Below are 24,405 nucleotides of genomic sequence, written 5' to 3'. Positions count from 1 at the left end.
GATGAGAGATTTGTCTGTTCTCTCCCGTTTATTTATTTATTCAATCATTTATTTATGCCAGTGTGGACTCATAGATATTTATCTTATACTCTATAATTATAAATCCAATACTACTTTATTGATTTTGTTTCTCAAATTGTTCCAGTTTTGGCCTCTGGGTACTCATTCCGTTCACTCCTATGTCTTTTTGATGCACCACCATCATCGTGGTTTTACTTTTATTTTTTGGATCGCTTTCTTATATTCTGGCACTACAAGATGCTCCAGGTTCATCTTGTACATTTTCTGCCCAACACTAAAATCAGCTGTTTCTCAAGATCCCTGGTTCTTTTTATTGGAGAATGGTTAGAAAACAAGATCTGGATGCTACATCTATTCATTGATACTAGGGCATCATCATTTCTATGCCCTCTAAACTGACAGAGTAAGGAGATATCTGTGTATACTAGCCCATGTATATACACATATCTATGAATATTTCTATATGTAACCATCAGTATATATGTTAAACTAAACATGAGTTCACCCTTAAGTCTCCAACCAATCCATTACCACATAGATCATTCTAACCTGCTCTCACTCCAACAGTGAGAAACCTGACTCCCACCATCCTCCATCCATTTACTTAATTGTTCAATTCCAGTATACATGTGTAGCGGTTTCAGAATTGTTAACCCACACATCTGTAGAGAAGAACTTCATCAACTAGAGTATGGTGCTTATGTACAGTTCCTTACAGACTTCCCCCCTTTTTGAAGTTTCTTAGGTCAGCACCTTTTTCTCCCAACAATGCTGGTGAGGTGAGCACTTTTGTAATACATTGAGTTCCATTTGTCACATTTTGCATTTCATTCTGGATCCCCTGACTTCCTAAATGAGTTTCTTTTAAATTTTCATACATTAAGGTTTATTCTTTGTGCTGTAAAGTTCTGTGGATTTTGACAAATGCTTGATGTCTTGTATTCACCATTACAATATCATACAGAATTTTTTCTGTGCCCTAAAAATCCCCTGTGCTCCGCCTGTTCATTCCTTCCCCGACAACTGACAACTACTGATCTGTTTACCAGCTCTGTAGTTTTGTCTTTTGTAGAATGTCTTATAATTGGAATCCTATGGTACATAGCCTTTCAGCCTGGCTTCTTTCACTTAGTAGTAGGTATTTCAGATTTATCTATATCTTTTATAGTTTGATAGCTTATATCATTTTATCACATAATAATAATCCATTGTATGGATCTTCCATAGTTAGTTTATCCATTTACCTACTGTAGGATGTCTTGGTTGATTCCAGGTTTTGGCAATTATGAATAAAAGAACTTATATTCTTCCCATACTAGAGCTACAAGGGAATCTTTCTTTGCATATTTACCATGAGAACTTGGTGGGGTTCCTGGAGATAAAAATCCATGAAAATAGGGGTGTCCACAAGACTGTGACCCCTGGAGGTTTCTTACTCTCACTCAAGTTCACACTCAGCAACCAGAGATTCATCGAAATTACTGTGTAAGCATTACTACAAGTTCATGGCTTCAGTGGCTTCTGCCCCAGATGAACAGATCTTGGCAGTGGCTCTCTGGATTTGCCTGTCTCTCCAGATTTTGGTGTGGCACTTTACCCTGCAATATCACTCTCTCATGAGTCCAACGAAAGTCATTGATTTTCAGTTTCTTCAGGTTTTTTTCTTTTTTCTTGCTGTAAGTATGGGAGTGATTAATTCTAATCTCTTTACACATAGGAGCTGAGAAAGGATTGAGCTTTGATTAGTTTTGAGTCATACTTATCTTTTTGAGGAACTTCTTTCACCTCCTTTATCGGAGGATTAATTAGTCAAATCTGGAAATTTCTGTCATTGTTTCTTTAAATTTTCTCCTTCTGAAACTTTTTTAGATTCATATTGAATCTTTTGATTCTATCCTTCATGTCATTTAAGCATTCATATTTTCTATCTCTTTATCATTTATTCTTATATTATAGACCATTTAGTCAGGTCTGCCTTCAGCTTACTAATTATCATTTTAGGTCTTTCTAATCTGCTATTTAACTCATCCATTGAGGTTTTATTACAATGACTGCATTTTTCATTCTGAGAAACTTTTTCTTTCATTTTGTTTTATCTCGTTTTCTCCCAGACTATCTTATTCTTTTATTGTGCTTTTGATATCTTTAATGTATTTAATCATTTTAAACGTATGTATGCAGTGTTATCCCTCTGATATTTCTCTTGTCTGAATTTTTGGGGGTTTATTCCTGCTTATTTCGTTTTCTGTCTCTCTCGTGGAAGATTTTTCACTTATGTATTTTATATTTTACATCAGGAGAATTTAATGATGGTTGTGGTTTCTGAGCAACAATGCTTTTCTTTATTTATTTTTTAATTTTTTGCTTAGCTTATTTGTTTTATTTATTTATTCTCTGCTTCTGTCTGGTTCTTCAAGTTTCACTGGCCTGGAACAGCTTTTATGTCACTTTCATGGCTTGTCAAGTTCCCAGGCACTGTGGAATATTTACATCTGAATTCTTCATCAGAAGAAAGAAGATCCATACTTTTTTAGGAATTACCAGCATACCCTTTTCCTCTACTGCCAGCCCAGACAGACTTCCTTTTGTTTCCTTCTGGCAGTGGGCTCTTCAACATCCCCATGTCACATGGGTGGATGTGGAATGGGAAGTTGTGTTCAGTTGCCTTCCACCTGTGGAATCAAAGCCTCCTCTCAAGCTCTCTGTGAATATACTTGGCCACCGCTCTTGCCACCCCCACAGCTCTGCCAGTGTCAACTTATGCCCTTACAGTGTTCTTTTTAGTTTCCTCTTGGATTTCTTGTTTTTGAGAATTTCTCTTTCTTTCTTGTGAGTTGAGGTTTGCATTTAAAAAGACATTTGTTTGACTTGCTCCAGCATTTCTAGGTGTTTTGTAGCCGGACAGTGTTCAGATTATGGAGTCTGCTGTTCTTGCTAGAACCCAGAAGGAGGTCTCCTGTGTGTTATCCTGGAACACTTACCATTTCTCATGTGTTGTGGTCTCCATTTCAGCTCTGGTTGTGTCTTCCTTGTTTTACCTCCATTTCCAACCTCTTCTCTAATTGAAATAATCTCTTTGTGTTTTTCCTCTCCACAAACTTGTGATTATCTCATGCCTTGCCAGTAACTCAATTTTCAGCTAGGTCTGTTTTGTTCCTTTCTGTGTCTAATTTATTAGCCATGTAATAGTGTTGTTTTGCTTCTCAGTTTATTTACTTAGCTCTGCAGTCTCCCTTTCATTTTATTTGGTTATTTCATAATCTTGTCTTTGTTTATTCATGTTTAATTTGATCCAAGGCTTTATTAAGTTATATAGAATAAAGAATTCATGGGAAGCATGCCCTTCTTGTTTGGGCTTTTTTCCAGACTCTCCTTTGTATTTTAGTTGTGCCTATCTGCTTGCCTTCATTTCTTCCTTTCTTCCTTGCATTTGCTGTTTTAAAAATATTTATTTATTTATTCGCTCATTCATTCATTCATAGCTATACTATGTTCATGTAGCAATCATTCCAAAATTTTCATCTTGCCCATGCCTTATGAGTATGTGTCTACTCATAATTTTTAATTTTCTTAGCTATAATGGTGGTAAATTATTTTTCATATCATTCTTTCCTTATATGTGGTCCTTATTTATTTTTTCTTAATTTATTAAACAAATTAATCTACATTACTTGTAGAAATATTACAAACTTCAAATAATAGCAAAAAGAAAATGTTACTACATTTAAATCTTGCTCCTATGTTCCTTTCACGTCTCATCTCCTTCCCTTCCCTTCGGCCTTTTGAACCCACCTTTGCACCAATTCCACAATGAGGGCTCTGTTGGGATCCCCTGATCTGTGGCTCATGTCTTTAGAGGACCTCAATTTTGAAGAAACATACTGAAACCAGTTTCCTGGCAGAATTCATTGGAAAAGTCTGGTGCTGAAGCTACACGTGTTTCTGTAACTCAGGCATGTGTGGGGGTCCGGCTGTGCATGCAGTTGTCTGCTTTTAGTCCAGCCAGGTAAAACTTCTGTGCTGTATTTGTTGTAAACTATGAAGGAAATGCTTGAACACTGTTTAAGTTAGGATGGTGGCTTAAGCGTAAAGGGAAATTTATAGTTTCTGTCCAGGGAGAGCTCAGATAAAGCTTGATTCATGGTTCACCCGGTGTGACTTTTCCCCTTCTCTCTCCGCATCTCTCTCTCCTGCACACTACCATCCCCCCACCCAGACCTGACCAACACCACTCCCCCTGCTTACCAGCTCTGCTGACTCAAAGTGGGATCTCCTCTCTTTCAGTCCACTCTCAGGATCCACTTCTCAGGCTTCATTCCTCCATATCTGGTCACTTGGGGGTTGATGGGGAGGCCCTTCCTCTTACAGAAGCGGAAAGAAGGTCTTTCAGTCCCAGTTAAAAGTACACTCTTGAACCCTTATACCCGCCCTGGGGAGGGTGGGGCAGTGCTGGGAATGGGGTCCAACCAGCAGGAACCAAATGGCCACAAGGTGCGGAGGTCACTTCCCCTCTTGTACCTGCACACATAGGCAGCTGAAGCAGCTTGGGGATGGGTGGCATCCCCTCCGATGTGGCATTAGGCAGTAGGGGAGAGAAAATCAGTTGGCGTTGCCCAGATCAAGACCCTAAGCTCAGGAGACTCACCTGCCCCTGTTCGCCAGACATGCATACTTCCCAAAGGAGTCAGCCTGATGGGCCGGTTTTCCACCACTTGTTAGGATGTGTCCTACCTGGGATTATGTCAGTAAGGAATTACACAGTGACCTGTTGGGAGGAAAAAAATGTGTTATGCTCTGGCCTGATTTTTAAGTTCCTCAAGTATTCTAGAGATGTGCAGGATTAACTTTGATAGTTAGAAAGAGAATAAAAGAGTTCAAGATCACTTTGGGGAGTTGTAGAAGCAGACGTTTTCCAAGGACTGTCGTCTCTGCCTCAGTGGAGTTCGTTGGAGCAGCATCTACAGTACTGGGCTCTTCAGGATGCTGTGTTTTAAAGAGCCACAGCAGAACACATTTCCTTTATTTGTCAGTATTTAGCAGTACTGTTAGAGATAAGTATATATCTATACATGGCTCAGCTGTGATTGAGGAGTTCCTGAACCTTAGCAGGGAAATAGTGAAGTTCCTTGGCTATGCCAGTGGAAGGAGGCCAGCTTCCAAAGCTTGGAGGGAGTTGTGGAGCACACACTCCTTCTGAAGAGATCCACATCTGGACATTCATACATCACAGAATAACCGTTAACCCATTAAGAAAAATAAATGATGACGTCTAGACATTTGCCTTCTAAGCCTGGATTTCAGTGAGAATTAAACCAAGGCAATTATGTGCCACCTCAAAAAGGAGGCAGTCGGAGGTAGAGAGAGAAGTGGTCGCTTTGGGCCAACTCTCTAAGCCTTTTCCAGTACCTTTGTATTGGAGGAACTTTTCTCTGATAGTTAAAAGGTGGAGAACTTTACTATGTTTTAGGCACTTTCTATTGTGCTACCTATTTAATCTTTGCAACACTCTGGAGAAATGGCAGTTGCTCTATTTTTATAAATAAGGAAACAGTCTCAGAAAATCTCCCTGACCACCCCAAGTCCAGACAGTAGCAGAGCCCAGGTCTTCCTGTGATGTCTAAACTTTTCACATTGTATCCCCAAGACACAGACCTTGAGCAACCCCCAAATGAGAACAGAGAGGAAGCAGGGCTCTGGCCAGGGTCCGGGGTACAAGAACCAGGATGTCTTAGGAATGGCAAGCCCTACACCAGCGGCTCTCAAACTTGAAAGCTCAGAACCCTTTACTCTCGTAAAAGTTATTGAAGATCCCCTTCAATTTTTTTTAATGTGGGTTATATCTATCAATATTCACTGTGTTAGAAATGAAAACTAAGAAAACATTTTAAAGTCTATTAATTCATTTAAAATTATAATAAACCTATGCCATGTTAACATAACTAATATTTTATGAAAAATAACTATATTTTTCCAAGAACAACAAATTTAGTGAGAAGGGTGGCATTGTTTCTTATTTTTGCAAATCTCCTAGTGCACAGCTGAATAGAAGTCAGCTGGATTCTCTTATCTGTTCTGCATTCAATCTGCTGCTGATGTCATATGTCATGTGGCCTCTGCAAAGCTCTACCGAATGCTGGGGAGGAAGTGAAGGTGAAACAGGCTGATAACTTCTAATGAATGAAAAGAGTTTTGGCCTCACTGATCCTCTGGAAGTATCTTGGAAACCTCAGGGTTCCCAGGCCTTCTGTGCCATACAGATACCAAAGGGAACCATTTTCCGTTATCATCACCAAAGTGCTCACTGTTATGTCACTGGGCAGAGTCACCTGGTGGCTCAAACACAGGTATTGAGCTAAATAGATAAGGGATTGGAAATCAGCTTCTACCCTGAGCTGTATGACCGAGAGCCATGAGCTTGTTTTGTTTCACAATTGATATCTTTATGCACTCCCCCCGTTGATTATAAAGGTGATATATGCTCGCTATAAAACATTCAAACAGAACAGAGACATATAAAGTTAAATTTGGGAGCTGTCCTATAATGCCCATTATTAAATGAGAATAATAACAGTACTGACTTTGCTGGGTTGTTGTCACGAGACTGCAATGAATTAAAAAAAATGTGTGTGTGTATGACATTTAGAAGAATGTAAACTCTATTTTACGTTTCACTATATTATTTTGAGATATCGCTTACTGACATCCTCTGTGGTGAAAATCATGTGCTTGTTCATCTTTTGCCCATTTTTCTGTTGGATTGTCTACCTTTTTCTTATTGATTTGTAGGAGTTTATTTCTTATTCTGGATATGAGTCTTTTGTCAGACCTAATATTCCCCTGACTCAGGGAAAATCACAGTCTCTCAGTTTATTATTCTGTAAAATTAGGACAAAAATATGGTTTGAGTAAAGATTAAATTAGATTAAACAATCTTTTTTATAAACTATAGAGTGCTACACAAATGTGAATTTATATTATCTAGCAATTTTCTCTGTAAACAAGAATTTAGATAGAATTTAACAAATCTACTGTTATCTATTTTTTCTTAGCATCTACATAAAAGCAAAGAGAAAGTATTGGGAGCTCGGTAAAGTAATGTTGAAGAATATCACCCTATAACTTCCGGAAGAATAGTTGCTTTAGAAATGCAAGATAGCACATTACACATCATCAGAACAGTTGTAATCTAAAGCAGATATATGATTATTCCAGGAGATTGACTTTAAAAAGCAGGCTGCCTAAATCAAAGTTTACTTTTTTAAAAAGCTGCTGTATTGAGGTATAATTGACCTTCAAAAAGCTGTGTATGTTTAGCATATGCAATTTGATGAGTTTGGAAATAAGCATACACCAGTGAAGCCCTCACCACAATCTATGCCATAAACATAGCCATCACCTACAAGAGTTTCCTCCTGCCCTCTTCATTTATTATTATTATTATTATTATTATTATTATTATTATTTCTGTGGTAAGAACGCTCCCAACCTTAAAAATAAAACAGCCGGTTATTTTACCAGCGAAACAAGTTTATTCGGGAATAGCCAAAGAATTGCAATCTGGGATGTGCATGCTGTGGTGGACCGTAGGCAAATCCAACAAATAAGGGAGAGGAGCCTTATTTTATAGAGAAAAAGGAAGAAATTGGGAGGAGTTGTTTTAAACAAAATGTCCATTGAGAAAACCAAGAGTTCAGGGTGGTGATGTCTTGTCGTTGGCTGAGTTGCTGGGGTAGTTGATTTTTGTTTGGGATACAATGTACATTTCTTCCTGTAGTTGATGATTATTTGCTGTTGACTGCTTTCTGTTGGGGTCTGTAATTGACTGTCTTCCTGTAGTTGACCTTGAGTGGTACTGCCTGGGAGCTCCCCCTTCTGGCCTCCTGACTCCATGTTCGTTCGTTCGTTCATTCGTTCGTTCGTTCCTTCCTTCCTTCCTTCTTTCCTTCCTTCCTTCCTTCCTCCCTTCCTCCCTTCCTTCCTTCCTTCCTTCCTCCCTCCCTCCCTTCCTTTTTTGCTGAGGAAGATTTGCCCTGAGCTAACATCCATTGCCAATCTTCCTCTTTTTGTATGTGAGCCGCCACCATAGCATGGCCACCGACAGACGAGTGGTGTAGGTCCATGTCTGGGAACCAAACCTGGGCCACTGAAGCAGAGGGCGCCAAACTTAAACACTAGGCCCCTGGGGCTGGCTGCTGACTCCGTTTTAGATGAGGTTTTCCTTTATTAATTTTCACAACACTTAACGTAAGATCTACCCTCTTAGAAATTTTTAAATATACAATACAGCATTGTTAATTATAGGCTCTATGCTCACAGGAGATCTCTAGGACTTGTTCATCTTGCAGAACTGAAACTTCGTACCTTTGGACTAATACCTCCCATTTCCCTCTCCCCCAACCCCTGGAAGCCACTCTTCTACTCTGTGCTTTTGAGTTTGATTATTTTAGATTCCTCATACAAGTGGAATCATGCAGTATATGTCTTTCTGTGTCTGGCTTATTTCACTTAGCACGTTCCTCCATGCTGTTGCAAAGGCAGGATTCCCTTCTTTTTTTAAAGCTGAGTAATATTCTGAAGTGCTCAGGTTAAAAAACAAACAAGAGGCATAAAACCTGTTGGTTTGGGGTGTGCTTTGCCACACAGGCCTTCTGTGATTCCATGGCAGCTGTGGGTCCTGTCTCCTCCTGTCTGGTCCCGGGGGCAGGAAGAAGAGCGGGTCTTGGGGGGAGAGCCGCGTGTGTGTGTGTGAGCAGCTATCCAGGGACAGCCACTGGCACTGAGTCACGCTTCACAGCTTGTGTGACGCTGCCCTCGTCCCTCCCACTCTAGGAGATGGTTGGGGCAGCTGGTATCTCCCCATTTCCCAGAAGAGAAAATTGAAACCCACAGAAACCAAGTGCCTGATGGTTGGGGAGCTGAGATTGGAACCCACAGGGCCTTCTACTGGCATGGAGTCTGCTCCTCCATGCTCTCCTGCCCGGTTGGGCCAGGGTAGTAATGGCCAGGCGGTGCCCTGAGGGTGTGGAATCACTGAAACCCATCCTGTGCTGCTTGCTGTTCTTCAGGGAATGTGCCTGGTTATTTATTCAGAGACCCTTGGAACAAGGTTTGGGGCTAGAGTTTGGGAATATCATTTCCCCTCCCCTCAAGAATCCCAATGTTTGACCAGTGTGCCATCCAGCTTGTGATGGAAGAGACTGTAGAATCCATCTTCATCAGCTGACTCATGATTTCACACAAGTTCAAGTGCAGCACGGGAGACTAGTGGCTTTGGTGTCAGTGGTGGGTGTTTAGGTGAGAGAGAAGGAAGTTTCCCTCCTGGGGTGAAGAAATGGATTTTGTCCCTTTGAAGATTCTGGTCAATGGGAGTGGAGCCCCTGCATGCACTGCCAGGAACATCCTTCTGCCCAAGGCCAGAGGGACATCTGGGAACTGCAGATCCATCTGCTGACTTTCTAAACCAAAGGCCTTGATCACCATCTCCAGTTCTCCATCTCACTTCAGGGTGCACAGTGATGTGCAAACTCTGAGGCACGGCGGCAGTTAAATGCAGAGCTGAAGTTGTCCTCTGCCTCGGCCCTCTTGCCAAAGACTCGCTCAGGAAGCAGGGCACTGTGGAGGGGTGGCAGGAAGGAAGGCAGAAGGCCAGGGTGGGAGGACATGAACACCAGGGTAGGGGAGGAGACCTGGCCGCTGCAGACTGCACAGGCCCTGGGTCACCTGGGCCACACCTTCAGAGAGCTAACGGGGGTGGGGTGGGAAGGGGTGTCAGTGTCCTCTCCAGGCAGGTGGCTGTCCTCTGTGTTTACCACTCCAGGAACTGGTTGCCAGGTCCTTGATGAAATAGGCTGGACTGTTGTTGGACAGGAAGGTTCTTCCTCATGTTGAACTGAGGTCCGCCTCCCTAGTGCCTCTCCTTGCTGCTCCCGGTTCTGCTGTTGGAAGCCATAGGTCTGCCTGAGTTGCTTGGAGCCCCTAGTGAGTCAGGAGGCAGCCCTAGCCCAGTGCTGCCTGCCTAGCCCTGGGCTTCAGCAGGAAAAGGGAGGAGGGTGTGGGGCAGGGTGGGCCCCAGAGGGCGAGAAGTAGCAAGGAGTGTACTCGGTGAGCATGAGGGGCATGTCTTTTGGTATTACAGGATCACAGGGTGTGAAGGTGAAGGCTTGTCCTCAGGAGTTTACCCCTTGTCACTGGGGGTAAAGTCTGTCTCCCTGTCATCCTCTCTGAAGGTGCTGTTCCTTTCCTCTGTGACCTTGTCACCATTTGTAATTATAGGTGTGCCATTGTTGAATTGTGTAATCCCGCCCCCCACCCCCATCTGCACATTTTATATCCATGAGCTCAGGAACAATGTCTGCTCAGTTCCCACTGTACATGTCAGGTGGCATGATGCCTGAAACAGGAAGTGCTCCATAAATATTTGTTGAATGAATGAATGAATGGATGAATGAACACTTGGCTAAACTGTGGCTTGTAGAAAGGACTTGTATGCGGCACTAAGGACTTTAGACTTGATTCTTTGAGCAGTGGCACTGGAGAAGGGCCCAGAGCCCCATCTGGAGCTGAGTGCAGATCAGACTGTGTGGGGGGGGGCGCTGTCTTTGCCAGCTCGGGCTGCTGTAACAAAAATACCACAGACTGGGGGGCTTAAACATCACATGTTTATTTCTCACAGTTCTGGAGGCTGGGAAATCCAAGATCAAGGCACCAGCAGATTTGGTGCCTGGTTCATAGAAGCTGTTTTCTCGCTGGGTTCTCACATGACGGAAGGGGTAGGGGAACTCTTTGGATACCTTTTATATGTCACTAATCCCAGTCGTGAGAGCTCCACCCTCATGACCTAATCATCTTCCGAAAGCCCCTCCTAGTACCATCACACTGGGGGTTAGGTTTCAACACATGAATTTTGGGAGGACAGAAACATTCAGTCTGGGGCGGGGGCACACTGCACACTGGGGTGGGAAGGAGGTGAAACACCTTGTCACAGTGCAGACTGAGAGCCGTGAGACTCAGCCAGTGGGTGGCCCTGGGATGGGAAGGTGAGGAAGGAGACCCACTCATCTGTACGGTAAATCCTGTCCAGGTGAGGAAACTGAAGGTTAGAAGAGTGAGGTGACTTTGTGAAGGAGCCATTCAAATTTGAATCCTTCTCACTCAAGAGCCTCCTTTTCCTTGTTTCCAAACTGCCTAAGTGTGGGATCCAGCAGGACGCCAAGTCTGCACTGAAACTGGAGCTTAGGATAGTGTATCAACTGTGGCTTTGGAAAGTGGAATGCAGACAGCAGCCTCTTTGCTGGTTCTGCAGGCTTTTCCTCCCTAGTCTCTGTGGAGGGCTCCCCGACCTGGCATCGCTGCACTCTCAGGCAATGGCTGGTGGCTGCTCGGTGTTGATTACAGTTTGAAACGCTGTACTTCAGTCCCGTGCTGCTGCACACCACAGAAATTCCGTTTCACTCTAATGAGGTTTCAGTTAGAATGTTGGAAAGAAGAAAGCCTTTTAATTAGATTGGTAATAATTGAGCTCCCAAACCACAGTAGCCTTTCTCTCGGAAGATGAAGACACAGATTCAGTTAAAAGAAGAAAAGCCATCTAAATGGAACACTGGCTAATTTTAAGTCCATTAAAAGCAACAACTTCTTAATAAGTTGAAGCAGCAGATATATGTCCTAAAAGAGTTTATCAGTGCTTTCAAATAGTATTGGAGATTGAACTTGAACTAGAGTACTCATGCAATTCAAATGTATGGCTCTGTTGGGACCGTTTGCTCAGTACACAGTATGGAGAAGTGTTAACTCCACAACTTTTTTTTTTTTTTTGTGAGGAAGATCAGCCCTGAGCTAACATCCATGCCAACCCTCCTCTTTTTGCTGAGGAAGACCGGCTCTGAGCTAACATCTATTGCCGATCCTCCTCCGTTTTTTCCCCAAAGCCCCAGTAGATAGTTGTATGTCATAGTTGCATATCCTTCTAGTTGCTGTATGTGAGATGCCGCCTCAGCATTGCTGGACAAGCGGTGCATCGGTGCGCACCCGGGATCCGAACCCAGGCTGCCAGCAGCGGAATGTGTGCACTTAACTGCTGCGCCATGGGGGCCGGCCCCTCTCCACAACTTTTTCCACCAAAACCCTGGCATGTTTTATTTTGCAAAATGGGGGATGTATTTTTCCTGTAACCAAATTGGCAGCTTCTTCTGGACACAGCCCCCAGCCTTGGACCCTTGGGACTTCGTCCTCTGTCCCCCCACAGTCAGCTCTATCTTCTCTGTGGGATTCACAGTCCCCCTCCCCCACAATTTCACCTCTTTAAGGTGCCCAGGATGTGAGCAGCTGGGGCAGGGTCATTGATGCATCAAAGAATCTCTGCCAACTCCTTACATGTTCAACACATTTTTAGTTTAATGAGAAGTAGCATCCATTTCTCATTTGCATCCCTGCCCTCTGTCCACGCCCCAGCAGATGTCATGTTATTCCTGCCATTGTGTCTGTTTTTGTGAATGCCATCAGTGAACTAGGCCAGGTAGTTCCTCTTGCAGGAGCTTACGGTCTCAGCTTCTGGGCATGTGTGCATGGGAACATTAATAAATACTTTCTTCTGGAGAGGGTGGCAACTGCTAATTTACAGAATCCTTTAGGTTGAAATTGGGTGCCAAGTACTGAATAACAGTGTTCTCAGTATAACTCTTGCAGGAAATGTGCTCATTTTTCTCCATGTGCACTAGCTTTTGCTAGGCCATGTTGGGTTTCGCCAGCTATGATAAAAAGCTGGTTGCATCCCAGTTAGAAAAGCTGATGTTGACTAGAATCTTCTTTAGGTGCCTTGTGCCGGGGCAAAGCCACAGTTGATGCGCTATCCCAAGCTCGTTTTTAAGTGCAGACTTGGCGCCCTGCTGGATCCCACACTTAGGCAGTTTGGAAATGTGGAAAAAGGGGCTCTTGAGTGAGAAGGATCCAAGTTTGAATGGCTCCTTCATAAAGTCACCTCACGCTTCTGACCTTCAGTTTCCTCACCTGGACAGGATTTACCTTACAGGTGAGTATCAAGAACCTGGCATGCTGCCTGGTATGTAGAGGATGAGAGAAAAGGCAGGCAGACCCTCAGGGACCGGGGAGAACATGGCCACACAGCATCGTCAGCACATGGCTGACCCTTTCCCAGGGAGGGAAGCATAAAATACTTCTAGTTGTTTAAAACGCTATATGTTCTGGTAATAAATTTGACTTAAAAAATTGGAATTTGCATCCAATTTTATATATTTTCTTAAGTTATAAAAAATGTACTAATAAGAAAAATAAGCTGAAACATTGGCAGGTGTCATCTCTGGAGGTTAGCTTTCAGAGTTTTAATTTCCCTTTTTATGCTTTTCCGTCTTTTGTAAGTGCTCTGTAATAAATGTGAATAAATAGAAAAGCTTCACTCTGGGGAAATGCTGCTTGAGTGCATTTGGAAGTGCTTGGTGCATCTGATTCCACACGCTCCGGCAGTCCCAGCACTCAGATTCCTGCAGGAATAATTGTATCATTCCTTCTTTTGTAAACCGTGTAAACCATAGTTATGTTTTTTTTTGTTTTTGTTTTTTTTTCCTTTAAAGGATGAGAAGAACCAAGTTTTAACCACCAACATTTGGCTGCAAATGGTAAGTTGAGACAGTGGCGGTCCTCGCCCACGGCTCTTCTTGCTCTTGCTTCCGAGTTGCTTGTGTTGGAATCGCAGAGAAAGCACAGGTCCCTTGAGAAAAGCCGCGACTGTCGACCCTGACTCCACATAGGCCAACAGTGAAGTAGAACATCCTGCCTTTGGATGTGTCGCTCTGCATTCTGCACGACCCAGCGCATGCTTGTATTTCACTACAGGGTGATTTGGGGAAATTTCAGAAGCACTTCTCGCAAGACAAGTTTTAAGATGCAGATCCTGGGCTGGCCCGTGGCTTAGCGGTTAAGTGAGCGCGCTCCGCTGCTGGCGGCCTGGGTTCGGATCCCAGGCGCGCACCGATGCACCGCTTCTCCGGCTGTGCTGAGGCCGAGTCCCACATACAGCAACTAGAAGGACGTGCAGCTATGACATACAACTATCTACTGGGGCTTTGGGGGAAAAAAATAAATAAATAAAATTAAAAAAAAAAAAAAAAAAAGATGCAGATCTGGGGCTGGCCCCGTGGCTTAGCGGTTAAGTGCGCCCGCTCCGCTGCTGGTGGCCCGGGTTCGGATCCCGGGCGCGCACCGACGCACCGCTTTTCCAGCCATGCTGAGGCCGCATCCCACGTACAGCAACTAGAAGGATGTGCAACTTATGACGTACAATTACCTACTGGGGCTTTGGGAGAAAATAAATAAATAAATAAAAATTATAATAAAAAAAAAAAAAAGATGCGGATCTGCATTTAGATGTCCACAGCCTGCACCGTAGCCGGTCCCCAGGGCTCAGGAGTGCCTGCCTTGCTCTCCACACCCTCCAGAGGTGCATATTTGCATCCACAGAGCGTTGCCTAAGCCAGAGAGGTCTTCACTCTTCCTGTTCTGGTGACCTCTGTGAGAATTTTGAAATGTTGTGTTCTTCCGTTCATGGAATTTTAGCTTGATATCCTAAAATTCTAATCTACATTTAGTTAACTGCAAATGATGTCGCTTCCCTCAAGTTGTGAATATTGACATTTAAAAATAAAACTCTTACTTTCTATTTTAAGTGGGATCTAATACCACATGATTTGATGCCCATATCATTCATTTAAAAAATATACGAACTAGCCCTTCTTTACCTGCCGGATATTTTACATAGTCCCTTTCTCTCTTTGTGCTTGCACTTCTATTCCACTTTCCACACAGAATTTTATCCTAATATGATATAATTTTATGTTTGAAAGTCTTTTATTAATCATTCTGTCTTGGTTCTCTCAAATGTAAATATTTACATAAAAATTATTCCTCCAGAAAATAAGAGTTAAATTTTTTTCCTCTGGATTGATTTAGGATTACCATGATTATTCGTCTATAATTCATCAAGGTGACACTAATTATAAATTTTAATACATAATTATTAAACATAAAAAGTTGGAAATTAATCTCTCTACCAAAGATGGGGTTTTGTTTTAAATTCATTTATGTATTCATAGATGACTTGTTTATTACTAGAATCGAGATGTTGATACAGATTTCACCATGAATTCTATAACTTTTAAAAGTAGATGTAGTAACAGGTGTAGCTCATAATGAAAGGCATTTTGTCACAGCAGTGCAATTCAATTCCTTGAACTTCCTCCAGATTGCATGCCAAAAATAATATAGTTTTCTTCAAAGTATCAGATGACAACTTGATTAGTTTCTCCTTCAATTTTTCTGAAAGCAAAGAATTAAAAGAATTAAAGCCCACCTGATCTTTGAAAGTATTTGTCACCCAATTTTTAACACAATTCATATAGACACTGGTATTTTGAGTTGACTCTTTATTTGCTTCTTGGGTCAATGTCTCAAGATAAAAGTTGAGATAAAGGAAATGTTTTTTCTTTGTAAATTGGGATTGGGAGAAGTGAACACGGAGGCAAAGGATACTCCCAGATGGTTCTTAGGCAGGTGAGTTTTAGTGGGAATACAAGGGGAAGTTGAGGAAGAGAAAGCAGACTCACTTATAGCCATCTGCTGCATGTCCCAGGGGTGCGCTTAGCTATGTGTGAGACCCCTTGTAGAACCTACCCATAATGAACAAAATAGAAAGCTTTCAGAGTTTTCCCCACAGGATTTAAAGCAACACTCTTCAGTGAGCGAGTCCCACCCTCACACGTGCCCACCTACCCTAGCTCCCTTCCTTTTGCCGTGGGTGCAGAATCTGTGCTCCCATCGAAGGCCAGCCCTTCCTCCAGTGGACGAGATCCCACCTCCTGGGACCTGCAGAGAGCTTGCTTCCACAGTGGTCCCTATGCCTCTGGCGTCCTCGTAGTGCCCGTGGTCAATCTCATTAGCATGCAGACATGCTTCAGTACATCCCCATCAACCTCCCCAGCAACTCCCTGGTTTCCTCCTCACCTTTACAGCAGGATTCCTCCAGGCAGTGTCTCCCCACTGTCCTCATCCTCTCCTCTTCATTTTCAGCTAGATTCACCCCTGTCTGGCTTTGGGCAAGCAAACCACTAATCCCAGGTTGTTAAGTGCTATCAGTAATGTTTTTTCCCAATTTTTTTGATGAAAAATGTTAAAGATACTGCAAAATAGGGGGACGGCGGAGTGATGCAAGTGGTTAAGTGCGTGCGTTCTGCTGCGGCGGCCCAGGTTTCGCCGGTTTGGATCCCGGGCGTGCACCGCTTGTCAAGCCATGCTGTGGCAGCATCCCATATAAAGTACAGGAAGATGGGCATGGATGTTAGCCCAGGGCCAGTCTTCCTTAGCAAAAAAAAGAAAAAAAAAAGGAGGATTGGCAGATGTTAGCTCAGGGCCGATCTTCCTCACAAAAAAAAAAAAAGATACTGCAAAGTTGAATTTACAGTAAACATCCATCTATCCACCTCCTAGATTCTGTGATTAGCATTTTACTCTACTTGCTTTATCCTATATCTGGCCATCTATCCATCTGTCTATTGATCTAGCTTATTTTTTAATGCAGTTCAAAGTAGAAGAGTGGACATCAGTGCATCTCCACCTCCATATTTCATGGAGATCTTTGAGTGCATATAATTTTTTTCCTTCCTCTCAAGGTAAAATTCACATACAATGCAATGCACAGATCTTACTAAGTGTACCAGTCAGTGAATTGCCAGGAACGACCTGCCTCAGGAAGCAGAACTGCCCCATCTCCCCGGTGATGCCTAGTGTCCCTTACCTGCCAATTCCCACCCTACCCTAACCCCTCCCCGATGGGTAGGAATACCATTGTTCTGGTTTTTCCAGGGATTAATTTTTCCCCTTTATCTTGACCTCTCAGGGGCGTTTGATGGAGCTGATTCTTCCTTGAAATGCTTCTTCACTCAGTGTCTGGATACCTCTCTGTTAGGCTTTCCTCCTAACTCACTGGTGGTTCCTGAATCCCTTCTGCTGTCTCTTCATCTCCTTCCAGCCATTCATCATTCCAGGACCATTCTCCTGGCTTAAAGCACCTTTGATGAGCTAAGAGCACCAACCCGACTGCCTCCCTGGTGACTCCAAGCAGGTGCCCAATAGGCTCTTAAACCCAGTATGTTCCAAACCATCCCCTGTGCTCCCTTTTATAGTTACCTCTTCCACAGCCTTCTCTATCTGGATAATTAGTGACTCCATGTATTGATTTGCTCACACCAAAAGCCTCAGAGTCACCCATAACTCTTGTCTTTCACACACACATCTGGTCTGGCAGCAAATTCTGGCAGCTTGACCTTCCAAATAGATCCAGGGTCTAACCGTTGGGCATCAACCCCATTGCTTCCACCCTGGCCTAAGCCAGCATCCTCTCTCACCTCCATTATTACAGAGCTTCCTAGCCAGGCTTCCTGTGTCAGCCCTTACCTCCCCTGGTGGTGCCTCTTCACAACATAGCAGTCAGCGTGATCCTAGTAAGAGAAGATGAAGGTTCAGCCTTGAGCCTCCCTGGCTCAGTTCCCTCCTGGGGCTCCTGTCGCATTCAGCGGCATATCAGCTGAAGTCCTTGAAGTGGGTTTGGCTCCCTGCCTGGCCCCCAATTCCTCTCCATCACTGCCCTCCTTCATTTCCTGCACACATCACCCACGCACACACCTACCTCAGGGCCTTTGTGCTTGCTCCACCTGTCTGCAAAGTTCTTTCTTCAAGAACCACTTGATTTTCTCCCTCACTTCTTAACAGTCTCTTCCTAGAGATTACCTTTTTAGTGAGTTCTTCCCTGAGTTCCCATGTACTGTCCCAAACCCTCTCCTCTTCCCCCAGCCCACTCTATTCTCTTTACCTTGTGTCTCAGCCAGCTCGGACTGCTGTAACAAAATACCATCAACTGGGAGGCTTGTCAACAACAGACATTTATTCCTCACAGTATGGGTGCTAGAAATCCAAGGTCGTGGTTGCCAGCAAGGTTGGATTCTGTTGAGGGCCCTCTTCCAAGTTGCAGACAGGCATCTTTTTGTTGTGTCCTCACATGATAGAAAGAGAGTGAGCTAGCTCTCTGGGCTCTTTTTAAAAGGGCTCTAATCCCCTTCATGAGGGCTACACCCTCCCAAAAGCCCCACCTCCACTAACCATCACATTGGGGTTAGGGTTTCAACATAGGAATTTTGGGGGGACACAAACATGTCATCCATAACACCCTGCTACATTTTGTTTCCAAAGCACTTGTCACCATGTGACATCCTTTGTATCCTGTATTTGTTGATGGGCTTGGGGTCTCCCTCCCCCACTAGAATGTGTGCACCAGGAGGGCAGGGCTGTTTGGATCTTACCCCTAGCTCCTAGCCCACTGCAGGCGCTGGATAACTTCTGTGGAATGAATGAATGAAACAAAAAACTCAAGGTGAACCCAGTGGGGGCTAAGATATTGTGATACAAAATAAAGCCAACTCCCAAATAACTTTTGAACACTGTGGTATAAGGTAAATTTCTGGGAATTCGAGGGATGATGCAAGTGCCTCCTTTTTCACATAAAACCTTTTGTTTCCCTTGCCCTTTAAGGTACAGAGCAGCTGTTGACATTTTTCTTAGAGAGAGAGACACACCTAATATGCTCATTACGTACTAGGTCATGGATAGGTCTGTCTCCCTGGTGCCTGTATTTCTTTGCCCTCAGTAAGCAGTAATCTTCAGCAATGTATATGATTTGGCAACTGTTTTTTAAAGAGTATTGGTTTCCAGGAAAAATGTACATGGATTTTGCATTACTGCATTGAGTTCAAGTGCTCCATAAATAAACACCCTTGCTTTGGGGGATGGCACCAGAGAGCTCTAAATTTCTTTCAAGCATGACTTATTTCTAATTAAGACTTTTACTTGCAGAAGCATCTGCAGCTTCATTTGTTTTAAAACTCACCTTTTTATCTCGTTTACTGATTTAACTAATCTTTTCAAGCACCTACTACATGGAAGGCATTGAGCTGGGCCATGTGAGGGGGACCCAGAAATGGATGAGACCCAGTTTCTTCTTTCAAGCCATTAACAGTCAGGTTGTGAAATTTACACTCAAAAAAAAAAAATCAAGATCAAGTAACTCTCTGGAGACATGGCAGGAGGCTTGTCGTGTGGACAGTAGAGTCCGCAGGTGGGAGAAATCTCTGCTTTACAGAAATGGAAGGGAGAGAAGGAAAGACAGACTCTTCTAAATGTGAAGATCTGGAAGCATTAGTGTTTCTAGATGTGGCATCGTTAATTAATACTTGTGTCAGGCACCCACCATATGGGAAATATGCAGGTGCCTTTGTTGCATGTGACCTTATAAAGCTGAGTGACACATTTATCTAGAAAGTGGCACCTGTCGCTCATGTAGCAGCTGTAACACTGGCTCCCCACTGAATTTTAGGGGATCACAAGTATCTTGGGTTTGGAATAGAGCTTAATACTTATATGATCAAAACATCTGCCTGAGCCAATGTTTCCCTCTGGAAAGCTGTGGCTTTCCCACTGCAGTCATAGTGCGGACATGGGGAACTCAGATGTCACCACGACAGGCATTGGAAGCTACCCCGGGGCCATTTATAAAACCACCACCACCTTGATTCCTGGTATTTTGTGTTCTCCAACTGGTGGCCAGCCTGGCCTGATCCGGCATGAATCATGGGCACAAACAATAAGTGAAGCTTGATATTGAAGGCTAACAGGGCCGGAGTCCCCAGGGAGGGCAGATGTGGACAGGAGGAGGGCAGAGAGCTTAGGAAATTGCTCTCAGCAATTGGTTTTTCTCTCCTGAGTTTCATGTTGCTGAATTCCTATTCTAAAAATGTGAATCCACATAATCTTTTCTCCAGGGTATTTAAGCTCTGAGGTCAATATTGTCCAGATGATAGATTTTCTATACATTCAAAATAGAAGAGGCAGAAAAGTTAAAAAAAATTAGATTCTCTTTGACCTACAGTTTGTTTTCCTGTCTCTCACTTACCCTTGATTTTGTAGGACTTTCCAGTTATTTAGATAACCGAAGGAAGAGAAGGTGGTTTCTCTACTTACCTCTTCACATTCCTGAGTGAAAGCAGCTGGTGTGTTTTCTCTGTGGATTAGTTTTATCATTTTGGGAGGCCTGTCAGACATAATTGGATTTAATCCATGAGGAGAAATGACAAGCCATTTCAGTTTCTGAAGAGACATTTGAGGCATCTGAAGCCATTTGTTTTTTTTTTTTAAATCTGTATTATTTTGGAATTTTGACCATTCTTCTGGCTTTGTTTCCCATTCTTCTTATGTTTATTCTCTATTTTTTACCTTCTAATTCTACTTATGGAAATAATAGTAGTCACGTTGCAGAATGTTAGATTGTAAACCATATTTATTTCTAAAATGTTTACCTTTTTAATTTCTGCATTCTTTATCACTTCTTCTCTGACACATAGAAATGCCACACATTATGCTCATAGATAAGCCAGCAAGTGGCTTGCTTAGCGCCATGAGAGCAACCCATAGTTAAGGGTGATGTTTCAATCATTATGTCTCACAGAGAGAAAAAAAGTTTTGGGAGTGGAAGGAAGAAGGAAGCTGGCTTTCTTCCTCTGAGGTCAAAATAGTTTGAGAGGAAGAATTTTCAAAATATATGTACGTGCAGAGTTTTCCGACACTAGATACTTGGTGTCTTCCACACCAACAGCCAGTTCTCTGATTCTCAGGACACCAACTTGGTGTCCAATCGTTCAATTTGATTCTGATACCCTCTACCTGGAGTTGGCATCAGATCTCTCAAGTTAAGGGCTTAGTCCCACAAGACTGCCCCCACTTCAGATGCCTCCTGCATATGGGATGCCCATGCTATGCACACTTCTGTCCAGCTGAGTTCAAATTCAGAGTTTCCCACTACCCCCTCTCAGGTTCAGTAATTTTCTAGAACAGCTCACGGAGCTCAAGAAAACATTTTACTTATGTTTTACTGATTTATTATACAGAATACAGATCAGGGATAGCTGGATGGAAGAGATGCGTAGGGCAAGGAATGGGAGGAGGCATGGAGCTTCCATGCGCTCTGTGGTGAGCCACCCTCCTTGCGTCTGGACGTGTTCACCAGCCTGGAAGCTCTCTGAATCTTATTGTTCAAGGGTTTTTAAAACCCAATCTCCAGCCCTGCTCCTCTCTAGAGATAGGGGTGGGGTGAGGTTGACAGTTCTCGCCCTCTGGTCATGTGGTTGGTCTTTCTGGTGACCAGCTGCACATTGCCATCCTGAGGCTATGGAGGGGACCACCCTAAGTCACCTCACCTCGTTAGAATAACCTCAGATGTGCTCAAAGGGGGCTCTTCATGAATAACAAAAGACACTCCTATCACTCAGGAAATTCCAAGGGTTTTAGGAGCCCTGTGGTAGGAACCTGGGACAATGGCCAGCTATATTTCTTATTATACCATAATGGATATTTTTCTAAAAACAAAGACAACTTTCCCGTTCTTTGCTCTTGCTCTCTCTTTCTCTCTTGCGATAAATATTTCCAGGCCTGCACATGCACACACATTTAAAAAGAGTTTCTAAAAGAGATTCTAATGGGCCCAGTTCTCAGCCCCATGGAAGGATTGGGATTCTCTACAGTGCTTTTTAGATCAAGGGCCCCTTCTTGCCTTGTATGTTGCCTTAATAACCCACACACTCCTCTCGAAGATTGAATGAGAAGGAATCACACAGAAATAGAGAGAGGAGTGAGAAGCACAGGCTGTTCTGGATGTGAAGATCTGAGAGTGTTAGCCTTTCTAGGTTGATGCTTATTTTCAGGTGCCGTATATGGAAAACATGTTGGTTGCTGTGTAGGAAGATTTTTCCGTGTCGTCCCTGCCCTCCAGGACCTTCCCAGGGATCTGCCTGGGAAGTGAGTGCTTTGAGAGGATAGAAAACCTCTTTCTGGAACTTGATTGTTTACAGGCCCCTTTCTACATCCATCCTTAGGAAATCTTCATGGAAACCTGAGGGATTGTGAGCTCTGCTCCGGCTCACAGGGCACACAACACCAAAGTTCCCACTCTAGCTCCCAACACTGAATTGGTACTCAGTCTTTTCCATCTTTAGCTGCAGCTCAGTTATTTCAGCTCTCACATCCTCTATAATTTAATAAAATGGAGGAATCCCTCTTTCTTCTAAAGCCATCATCTATGGCATGCCTACCAGGGCCATGTGATGTTTACCTGCCACTACACACGTTATCTCAGGTCATCTTTACAGCGCCGACGTGTGAGGTAGGGCATGTAGGAGGAAACTGCAGCTCAGAGAGAGTGATTTACCTGCTCGAGCTCACACAGCTCTTCTCTGCCAGAACCTTGGTGCAAACCCCGGTCTGTCTAATTCCAAAGCTTCCTGCAGCCCTTCTCTCTGCCCCTCCAGTTTGGCTTTGGAGTAAGGGAGGGCAGTGTGAGCAGATGGGCAGCGCCGTCAGGGATGAGGAGCAGCCCCCGTATCATGGTGCACAGTCTGCCAGTGCAGAGAGATTGGACTGGAAGAACCAACAATGGTAAAGCTGGAGGATCGCTCTGCTAATGTCAAATAACGCAGGTCTGAGTCCTGAGCCAGTGACTGACTGAAAAAGACATTGCTTCTCTGTGCCCCGATCTCTTGTAAATAGGAGTGTAATCTTCCTGACATGTCTGGATCCTGGTGAGCACAGGTATACATACGCACGACACTGAGCAAGCCATGAGCTATGAGATTGTGGTAATGAAATCACTGGGGCTGGGTCTGGAAGGGCTTATGCCCATAATAAGAGAGAGAAAAGAAGGGAGCACTGGGCAAATGGTGCAGAGATGGAGCACGCCTCAGCAAACACAGTTTAGCTGGCGTCCAGGCATTCCTGCAAACAACTTGAACAAGACTGGCCCTTCCTCGGTGCTGTGCTGTCTTGACCTTCCCTCCACTCTCCCTCCTCTCCTCTCCTCCTTCCCCCAACCACACGCATCTAATTAGAAACAGCAGCCAGGTGGGTCTCTATCTTGAATGCCCCAGATGATACTTCAGCACATTATACATGGACACACCCTCATTCTCAGAAGTCCATGGCTGTAAAATGATGTTACTCCCTTGCATATTACCTCGCCTGATTTCAGATAGTCCCAGAACTGGGACAGCCATTCCAGATTCTTGCCTGTTCTCTCCAGAGGATGGTGGGATCCCTGGGACGCCCTTTAACCCCTTGTTGCCGGTCTCAACGGCTTTGAAAATTACAGTTTCTTTCCCCCCTTGATGTTGTTCTTGTAACTTTGCATCAAACTCATTGGGTCTAAAATCAAACTGAAATTACTATGCACTTGATGCGTTTCTTTGTCTCACTTGGTATAAATATGCATGTTTTACTGCAGAGATAATGAGGTATTTGATTATGGGGAGCTGCCCTGGTCCCAGCTGGGGGTGTTGCATCATATACTTTTCTAAATCTGAGAAAGTCTGAGCTCCAAAGGACAGGTGGCCCCAGCGGGATTGGATGCAAGATGGGGGCCTGTCTCTGGGCCCACCCTGATTATGGAGCACTTGGAGGAGCTGCTGAGTCCAAACCTGCAGCCCTGAGACCCTGGTGGGGTGCTCCTGGTTGTATAACAGCTGCAGGCGGGTCCCACTGAGCAGCCTTTAGAGAAGCAGTGGACCCCAGGTAGGGCTGATGTGCATGGTCCGAGGAGGAAGGACACCAGGCACTGGCTTTCCTCTGGCAAAGGTCACTAGAGAACCAGATTAGGGCCTGGCCCCAGGAGATATACTGTGTTCGTGTGTTTATGAACATTTCCCGAGTCCTCACCTGCATCCTTGTGTCCTAATTCAGAGTCTTACCACCAAGGCCGAGTGTTTGCCTTGTCGGTTTATGGCATCAGAAGCACTATTCCCACAGGAAAATAAGAATTCACGTCTAGAAAATTACCCTTAGAAGTTTCTGAGGGGTTGCCATGCAGCTGCACAATGTTGTTTCATGAAATAAATATTCCATATTTCTCCAGCCTGGTTCTTATTCCAATTGAAATAAGTGAATTTATTTTTCCAAAGTGTCCTTATAATGGAAAACTTTGAAAGCAAAACAGTTATTCATTTGGCTAGAAATAACCCATCTGCTGTGGGAGAGGAAGGCTTGTGAGTATGCAGTGGACTGGAATTAACTTTAATGCTACTGTCTGAATGTGGTCATGGTAACAGCAGGATCTTAAATGTGATTTTTATGTTATTCATGGTCATTTTGAAAGGTATTATTTAATCCCCCATTTCCTTATATTTTATAGATAGCAACTCAATTACATAAATAAATGTCTGGAACTCTCTTTGGTTTTGAACTTACCTAATAATCTCTTATGAGAAATATCAGTAGACAAGGAAGCAA

The 24,405-nt window shown here is 43.7% G+C and overlaps 1 protein-coding gene across 4 annotated transcripts in view; it reads left to right on the top strand.

Moving 5' to 3' along the window:
• LOC101408132 (neuronal acetylcholine receptor subunit alpha-7) overlaps positions 1 to 24,405 on the top strand; it is a 115,711-nt gene that overhangs the window by 36,460 nt on the left and 54,846 nt on the right. For all 4 annotated transcript variants that reach the window (XM_087428821.1, XM_087428819.1, XM_087428820.1 and 1 more), the window contains exon 3: positions 13,608 to 13,652. In XM_087428821.1, the coding sequence (XP_087284947.1) occupies positions 13,608 to 13,652 (45 nt within the window). The remainder of the gene's footprint in view (positions 1 to 13,607; positions 13,653 to 24,405) is intronic.

This window comes from Ceratotherium simum, chromosome 3 (genome assembly GCF_057802395.1).
Source record: "Ceratotherium simum simum isolate JZ-2026a chromosome 3, ASM5780239v1, whole genome shotgun sequence".
Taxonomy (NCBI): domain Eukaryota; kingdom Metazoa; phylum Chordata; class Mammalia; order Perissodactyla; family Rhinocerotidae; genus Ceratotherium; species Ceratotherium simum.
This window is presented reverse-complemented; position numbering and strand designations above follow the sequence as displayed.